Consider the following 9,806-nt stretch of genomic DNA (forward strand, 5'->3'; position numbering starts at 1 on the left):
TCTTGCTATATTAAAATTTCTAGACCTAACTTAACAAATTACACATTATTTCTATTAAATCTATTTTCGTATTATCAAAGAACCAAAAATGTTATATAGTTTCACTTTTCTATATTATTTACAGATTGCGTACAACCAATCCCTCGTATAAAGTGCAATAAAAAGAAATTTTACTTTTGAAATTTAGATATGTGTAGTTTCCTAATTTTTAACTGGGATTAGAGAAGAGCGGGAAAAGAAAACAAATTTCAATAAGCTTCTGGCCTGCACGATCACCTTAAGTTGTGTTAAATTCAGAAAGATGTTATTTATTTGGCATTTAGAATGGTTATAAAATTTAATAAAGTGATTGCTCTTCTGACTATTTTTTCAAAAAGTCTTAATAATGAAATTATTTCCAGAAAACATATAGTTATTTAATACATGCTTTCACTCAAACATCTAAGAATACTGTAACTTTCACCTGCCCAATGGATAGGACAAGTATCGTAAAGTTTATTTCGAGATTTGAATAAAACTTCTCTTATATGACATTGTTTACCATAAGGTTAATACCATTTTACACTAGAATTAAACAAACATGATATTATAACAAGAAACAGAGACAAAAATAATCAGTATACTACAAACATACCAAATATGTTAAAAGATAACTAATAATTATTCAATTAATGCAAAAAATTATTATGATAATCAGTTTTGAAGTTACAAAATGAAAGAAACAACCTCTAAAGCACATAAATATGAATAACTTTAAACACAAGGTTACAAATGTACTCTGATCTAATAATAATAATAAAAAGGACAGAATATTTACAAATAACAAGCCTACCTGAGTGAACTTCACGAGGTTTAGGAAGGTTTGTAACACAGGTGTGGGGACACATTAAGACATTAGCAGGATGGAGACTTCCTTCTAGAAATCTTCGTTTGGTTTCTGACAAGTGGATACCACCTAAAGGAGTCTGAAAATATTAAGAAACATATAAAATAAAAACTTTTAGCAGTTTCTGACACACTGTTGATACCAGTTTAGATTAATAGAAAAACAGATTAGAATATAAACATAACATGCAACACTCAAGGTTACTTAAAAAATTCTTTTTTTTTTTACTAAAAGATAACCTTCTATACATCCATACGATGCAATTTGCAAACTGTTAAAGTTTAGAAAAATATTTTACCTTGGCTATCTAATGGGTTAATATCACTCACAATTTGAAAACTGTTAAAGTTTAGAAAAATATTTTACCTTGGCTATCTAATGGGTTAATATCACTCACAATTTGAAAACTGTTAAAGTTTAGAAAAATATTTTACCTTGGCTATCTAATGGGTTAATATCACTCATAATTTGAAAACTAAGATCCACTATTTAGTTGAAATTAAAATTACAGCATCTTTAAGTTCATTAATAATTCTAAACATACAACAACCATTACTTAACTTCTAGGTATCTGCAGATATAACAGAACAAAACACTGGAAACAAGATCTTGGTTTAATATATATATATATACAATTCTGTGAAATTAGAATGCATACAATGTCACACATGAAACAAAATCCTTTTATAGCCATTACTTCACCTTTGGCAAATAGTTTGGTGGGACTAGAGCTAAACAGTAAATGCCCACTTGGTGGATACTGTCTACAGCTTGCAAAACTCTGCTCATCCATTGGAAGCTCTAAATAAAGAAAAGAGGGTACACTGTTAGTACTAAGTACGTAGCAATCACACAGTATCTCTGTCTACAACCGTTTTCATTTCCAGGCTGAATATCAAACGGCAATAATCTTGATAATGGTTTCTGTGAAGAAACACTCTTGGTCTGGTTTTTGTTTTTAAAAGAATTCCAAATTATTAGGCAGTTTAAGACCATTTGTTTTTAAATTCAACATGAAATATCAGTTTGTTCTCTGGAAACACTTCCAATGTAGTATTTTCTTTAACAATCAGCTGTTTCAATACATTCCATCAACAAGTAAGAATATTATCTAAAGGAAATAAAAAAATCTAACATTTTTTATAATCTGCCATTTTTTTCAGTGAAAGTACAAAATGAAAAATTCAAATTTACTCGTAACTATTTTGTATTGGATTTCAAACACTGCAAATGTCTCATAGAAACGTACACTTATAAGTCAAATTAAACCCATTAGGAAATGTGCTCTTTACCTCCTCCTCGGTGCAATCAGGCCTTTGTTCTGCTATAACACAGATTCTTTCATCCCTGAGCACACGAATTGAGAATACAGCAATTCTAAACATAAGAAAGTGAAAATTTCCCTATTTATAAATTACTAAGTAGAAATATACATATAGTGACTTTACATGTATAGATCTTCCAAATTGTGTTTAATCTATTGAAAGCTCTCTTGAGTACTAAAAATAATAAACCTCATGATTAAAAAATAAATTTCAAATATATATATTTTGTTTGTTTGAAGTTAAGCACAAAGCTACACAATGGGCTATCTGTGCTCTGCCCAATACGGGTATCGAAACCCGATTTCTAGCATTGTAAGTCCGCAAACATACCACTGTGCCACTGGAGGGTAATATTTGTAATATCAATTTATTTGAACCTACCAACCATATATTGTAATTATCTGTATATTAAATTATCTGAATGGCTGCAATGTCTTTTGCTGGCTGAATAGATGATATCCATATGTTACAGCCAGATAATACTGTGTGAGAATAACAGTCACATGATGACACACTCGCAGAAGAAAGAATATGATGTTTCTTTTAGAATTAAATTAAATGCACTTTTACATATTTCTGTGATAGAAAAGCTGTAGTATTTTCAGGTAAAACTGATTTCCATGCAGTTATCAGATAGATCCACTGAGTAATACTAAGTTTGACCAGAAAATTTAGGAGCAATATGTATTTGAAAACTTGACTGAGTTTTAATTCTGTGTTGAGCAAAGAAAAAGTTGGACACATTTGAGAAAAATGAACACAATCTTTATTACAATATTTAAACAAAAAGAAAATACAGTGAACCTACTTACACTGACAACAGCACAATTGGCTCAATGTATTGATCAACAGCTTCCTTTCTCTTAAAACAGAATTTTGTCAAAGTAAATAACAAGATGGCCAGGTAGAACTGAGAAAGAATAAATGCTTTATTTTATGCAAATTTGTTACCACTCAAGTTTTGAAAATGCCAAAGATATACAAATAATACCTTTTTATGTCTTTTTTTTTATGTTTTTGAACTAAATATGTGCATTTGTTATTTGTAATGTTTGTGGCTAGCCCTGTATTAAAACTCTGATAAATTTTGTTTTTGAAGCAGTTAAAAGTCAAATAAATTTGTATTTTATGTATAAACTAAGATATGATTTATTTCTCTAACATACATATTAAGAGTACCTTCATACACACTTGAAAACAGAATTAGCTCTACATTATATACCATACTGGAAAATATAAAATATACATCAAATCTGGTTTATTCCTGTCTTTACTTCTAATAATACATCAAAGTTTTAAGGTCTTAAGTCATGTGTTACCAATTACTTCCAATCGTATACACATCCTCCTGTTTACGAGCAAATCGAGGGTTTCCAATATAACTCACAACCTGAACTTGAATAGTCAGGAAATTTTTAGGACCCATGCTTAACTAAAGGAGAGGAGTTACTATTTAAATATAATTCAGTCTTGTTGGTTGTTGTTTGTTTCTTAATACATGGCTACAAATGGGCTATCTGTACTCTTTAAACTACAGAGAACTGAAACCCAGATTTTAGTATTGCAAGTCCAGAAACCTACCACTGACCTAAGAGGGAACACCACTATATTCCAGTAACATTCTTATATGTGTCTTGACTGAAACCTACATACAGCAACCCACACTTTGAGAACTGCTGAAATAATTTATTATTCTGATATTATAGCAGTAAGATATCTGAGCCATACATGTTCATGGACAAAAAATGTGGTCAAAGACAAGAATTACTGAGAATGTAAATACTTTTCCTCCTTCCATATGAAAATAAATAACACAGATAAAAAAATGCATAAAAAATATGATTTTTGCATTAAGTTGTCTACAATGAAATATATATCTTTCAATTGCTGAAAGCTGAGATAGTTATATTTGTGCACTCAAAGGGTTATACTACATATATTTTGTCAATCACTAATGATAACTTCTAAAAAAAAAAAAATTTTCCTGAATAATTCTATGCTACCTGCTAATAAAAAAAAGTTAAAAAAGTCTTTATAATAGATGCTTATTCCATCAATGATTCTCACCTGCCACGATAAATAAATTTCATTGGGTCTACAGCCAGAATAGTTGCTATGAGGTCATCAGTGTTATGCTTCCTCCCACTTACTTGCATCAAGCCATCTCGAGTACCACAGACAAACACAAGGCCTCCCTAACAGTAAGGACACAGAAATGTAACTTCATTTTTCCATTTTTATAACTAAATAAATTAGGTAATGAGTTGTACTAATAAACATCAAGTTTCAACTTTTCAATATCAGGTAGGAACCTCAGATAATTTTATTTAGTAACAGCTAAACTCCCCTCCCCCTTTTGGCATTAAGAAGAATTTTGCCTTTACTATTCAGGTAAACTACTCAACAATGATTAGAAAATTCCCATTTTGTAAAAGTAAAACTATCAACTCTCACTACTTCACGGTTCCTAATTAATCATGCATTCATCAAACAGTGCAGTAATAAGTTTAATAATGTAAACTTTCAGAGCATTCTTGTTTTATGTTTTTCTCTGCAGTAGCCATAACTTTAAAAATTAGAAGTTGTTAATACGCTTAACCATTCTTCTTTATAATATTTATCAGATTGGCTTTTTAAGCAAGTACTTATCATTATTTCTAAAGATGAACAGTTTGGTGACTAATATAATACTACCTGGTGTTGCAAAATATTCTCTGTAAGAGTAAGCCTTGTACATTTCAAGCAATTAACAAAGACCACAATCAAATATCACTGGGTTATAACCTAAAACCTATAAACACCTACATGACAAATATTTGCTTTTTTTTAAAAATTTTGTGAAGATACACAAGATGTACTATAATTTAAAGTATGAAAATTATAAAGGTCAATTTGGGGTCATGAACTCGGCAGATAGTGAAAGAGTTAATATTCTAAGTATTATATGATTATGTAGAAAATGTGTTCGTCCTATTTCAAATTTTATCATTCTGTAAAAGCAAGCTTCCAGTGATCATTAACATTCATTTGTAGATAAAAAAATCAGGATTTTCAATGAAGTATTTTCACTAAACATTTCTCTATGAATATATGGAGTCGAAGTGTTAAGTGAGTTTCCTGATAAAATTAAAAATACTTTTCTTCATCTGAAAAATCTCAAATTTCATTTTTGTAATCACTACAAACTTTACATTTTACTCTAGACAAGGTCTACCAGCCTCATAAACACCAAAAAAAATTCAAATAAATCTAAATTACCCATTTTTCTTTTTAGAATGTCTTCAAATTGTAACATAAAATTACGTTTGTATATTCTAAATAACTTTAAACTCATAACAATGTACACCTGTTTATACTTAAATTTTGTTGTTTTATTGCTCTTTGAACCATGTCTAACTAATATTCCCACCACATAAGTTGTAAATAACTTATCAAATGTGTAGCTCACATTACCCTATCAAATTAAATAATGCATGGGCTACTCATGAGTGCACCTTGTGAAAAATGTTTATTATTATTATTATTATTTATTTTACCTAGTCTAACTTAAAAAGTGTCGAATTTTTCATTTTAGTTAATTTTATAATAATAAAGCTATCTGTTTGTCTGTTATCTAACTACTCCTAGGTCGCTGGGCCAATCTCAACCAAACTTTGTGGGATGATAATTTGGAACAAGGGACATGTTAATAGGGGGGTTCACAACCCCTCCTTCCCCATTATTGCTGCTATTGAGCATTTATTATCTTTGACATAAGTTAAAGTTAACTGCATTCAAAGATGGTACCACATCCTAACATCTCCAAAAAAACTTTATTAAATTTTCTACAACAGAGTGTGGGGGAGGACACAAACATGTCATATATCTCAGAGAGTGCACTAGCACTTTCTATGGAAGAATGCAAGGAAAAAATGGCTGCCTATTGCAATAATACACAAACTCAGATAAAGTTTCTACTACAACAGCCACCATAACACTGATATGAAGAGACATTTCTTGAGTTATACCCACTTCCTACTTTGACCCACGACCTTACAACCATAAGACACCACTGCAGTCAATGACCATCAATTAATTAATAATGTGAAACAGCATGGAAGGACATTGAAAGCAGGTAACAGAAAGCACTCCTACCATCACTACTTTTGCTGTTACCTCTTCATACAAAGTCACCCTGACCATCACACAGTATATACCATGTTTTACACCTGTTGGAGCTTTGTCATCTCTGTTATCGTAATTTTGCTCGGGTAAAGTTACATGATGCTTTTGATGTTGGTACTTTTTTAAAGTGATGCCTCTGTTTGTCCAGAAAATTGGCAAAAGGAAAAAAAGAAATGTCATGTACAAAATATTTAGTGGGTTATACATGATTTCAAATGTTATTTTGTTATGGGTCACCCTGACCATCACACAGTATATACCATGTTTTAAGTATATACATAGTGAGTTCTTAAAGCTTATACAAAACTTTATGTGATGTAATAATAAATACTGTAATAACATGTTATATTCACCCCCACATTTTTTTAACTTCATAACTCATAAAAAGTATGGATACCTCAGCTTGTAATAAATAAATAAAAAATACATACGAAAAATAAGAAATAAAGTACTTACCTGGATCATCTTTTTTTCTGCTGCTGAATGTCCATGACACTTAACTCCACTATTTTATACTAATGGTACTACTGCACTAAACAATTTATTTAATTAAATAATGCACCAAAGAACACAATTTAATAATATGCAAAAAGCAGAAAATATCCCATAACTATCACAATTTTTCTGGCTTTCAAACTATGCAACAAGAGCCTTTAAAAATTCAGCTTATCTTGCAAATGTGTTTCCCTTGGGAATAGAGTTTGAACTGGAAGTGAAATAGACAATTTTCTGTACAAAAAACAAGGGAATATAATACAGCATTTGATAGATTAAAACCAAACCTTGATTTTCTACTGGTTATAAATAATGTAGTATTAAATAATGGAGAGAACTATTGGCAATTTATGAAAGAAAAGATGTGATAGGTGGCTATGGCAAGAGGGATCTGATTTTCTAGCTTATGGCTCTGTAACAAAATCTGATAGAAGGTTATAAAAATTATGCTTTGCCTGAGCAATGACAACATTATAACATTAAATTCTGTACTTTTCAGAGGGATGGTAAATAAACTAGAGAAGAGGGGATACCTATAGAGAAAATGTCACAATTCTCAAACTAGGGGAAATTGAGATTTTTTTTATTATTGCCTTATAAAATTAAGAACTAAAAACACATATAATATTAAAATTTGGATCATTAGCTACATTTTCATGCAAAGTTTATTCAAATACCAGTATAATAATGTACTTTAATTAGATTTTGAATGTGATTCACTAAAATGTCATGGCATGCATAGAAAAAGATGCCTGTAGCAAAAGTGTTAAATACATAGTGTGATGTAGATTATAAAAAATGGATCCAAAATGGTAAAAACATTGCATAAAACAGTAAATAATAACTTATAAAACACAGAAATATCTTTATCTTCCAGACTTTGTAAGAGTTGCTAACTAAGTGCTTCTTCCATGCTTTTGGCATTTCGCGAGTTAAAAATATGGCCTTGATACTTATAGAAGTTTATAATCATAATTAAGAACATTTATCAACATTTCATTTATTATGCTGTTTATTCTTTACTGTTAATCTCAATGTCTTATTACTTAGGGTGACTAGATGACCCGGTTTTGCAAGGACAGTCTTGTTTTTGGGTAGTTTGTACCAGTGTCCCTAACAAAAAGTTTACGAGATACACAAAACATCCTGGTTTTATTAGTCACAATACATCATGAATGTAATAGGCCTACTTGACACGTTCATTATTGTAACACATATTCTCCTGCTGCCAAACTCTCCTGATACTTCCATCTGTGCATGGTGAGAAACCCAGGTCTGTACAGGTGTTTTTTAGTTCATACTACAGCAGATCTATAGCAGTTGGTGAATGTGTGGTGGATGGTTAAATGTCAAGGACTGTTCTCTAAGTTATTTTTTATTATTCAACATGTCAAAAAGAAAGTGATTTGGATAACAAAGTTGAGTGCACTACTTGCAAAGCTGTGTTTTCGATATCACACAGTGGCAGATCAGCCATTATGGATCACACAATTAGAAATCCGGTTACCCTATAATACTCAAATTAGTTTTCTATAAGCTCAATAGATATCACTAAATATGAAAACTTTATGTCCAATTCTGTATATATTTTCCCAAAAGCTGCCTGGAGGGGTCACCTGTTTTAACCACTCGAACCACTTTACACTAGTGTGTTGTCTGTCAGTCAGTCAACAGACACTAAAATGATGTCACGTAAGGAAAATTTTATGTCCTATTCTGTATTTATTTTCCCAAAAGCTGCCTGCAGGGGTCACCTGTTTTAACCACTCAAACCACTGTACACTAGTGTGTTGTCTGTCAGTCAGTCAATAGACACTAATATGATGTCATATAAGGAATGCTTAACACTACAGTTTGAACTGTTGTGATGTCAGTGAAATGTGCACATACCACGAATCACAAAAAGAATTATGCACTCTGTAGGCTACAACACAGCATGACATATGAACTTTAAAAGCAAGAATTAAGATAAAAATATTTATTAATCTTAATCTTAATTATATTTACTCTTGAAACAAAACACTTTTTTGGACCCTGCAGAAGTAGACCTAGTTATATTTATGTTATACATACTTTACATATATGATAATCTCAACAACAGGAGGAAATGGTTCAACTTAGTTAAATGTAACTTATTACAGGTTGTTTGTTTGAAGTTAAGCACAAAACTACACAATGGGATATCTGTGCTCTGCCCACCATGGGTATTGAAACCCAGTTTCTAGCATTGTAAGTCCACAGACATTCCGCTGTGCTACTGGGGGGCTGTGTAACTATTATATAGCCTTCATTACTAGTTAAATATGAATGTTTTTTTTTCGTGTGAAAATAAAATCTAGCTCATTCAACCTCTTATAATAAGGTTTATCTGTTGAAAAAGGCTAGCAGAAATGTTACAAAAGATCTGTCAATGTAAGCAATACATACTATGTACATAATTCAAAAGAATTTGTATCAAAAAATGAATTATGTAGACTGTATAACATTAACTAATACCTTCATGATAAGATTATAGAAAATACTTAAGAAGTATTGTGTAATTACGACTGTAACATGTTGTGTACTGTCATGTGGGGCACTTGATATGAAACTCGAAATAAATACATTACATGCTAATACACCTTTTAACTAATTACTCTGATTACAAACTAAAACTATTAGACAAAATTTGAATAAGTTTTTCTATTTTACAACTGATAAAAATCAGTTAATCATTAATAGGGGTGTGTATCTCACCATAGAAGTCAATACAATATGTATCTAGATATTGATGCTGCGATACGATACGTATCTAGATACAGAAGTTTTACCAACGGTTTGTCACAAAGTTTTTAGTCTTGTCTGTAATTTATTATCTATAATACTAACATTGTCTTATTTAAATACTTTACACTTTACAGTGCTTTTTCAAATTCTCAGGTTTGATCAACTAAATA

General features: G+C 30.7%; 1 protein-coding gene across 1 annotated transcript in view; it reads right to left on the reverse strand.

Moving 5' to 3' along the window:
• The window catches only part of LOC106464011 (disco-interacting protein 2-like), a gene marked incomplete at its 5' end in the record, with an annotated part of 79,650 nt that overhangs the window by 23,049 nt on the left and 46,795 nt on the right, over window positions 1–9,806 (reverse strand). Inside the window, 4 exons of the mRNA XM_022391661.1 lie at window positions 833–965; window positions 1,589–1,687; window positions 2,179–2,263; window positions 4,279–4,406. Coding sequence (XP_022247369.1) covers window positions 833–965; window positions 1,589–1,687; window positions 2,179–2,263; window positions 4,279–4,406 — 445 coding nt within the window. The remainder of the gene's footprint in view (window positions 1–832; window positions 966–1,588; window positions 1,688–2,178; window positions 2,264–4,278; window positions 4,407–9,806) is intronic.

This window comes from Limulus polyphemus, unplaced genomic scaffold (assembly GCF_000517525.1).
Source record: "Limulus polyphemus unplaced genomic scaffold, Limulus_polyphemus-2.1.2 Scaffold1540, whole genome shotgun sequence".
Taxonomy (NCBI): Eukaryota; Metazoa; Arthropoda; class Merostomata; order Xiphosura; family Limulidae; genus Limulus; species Limulus polyphemus.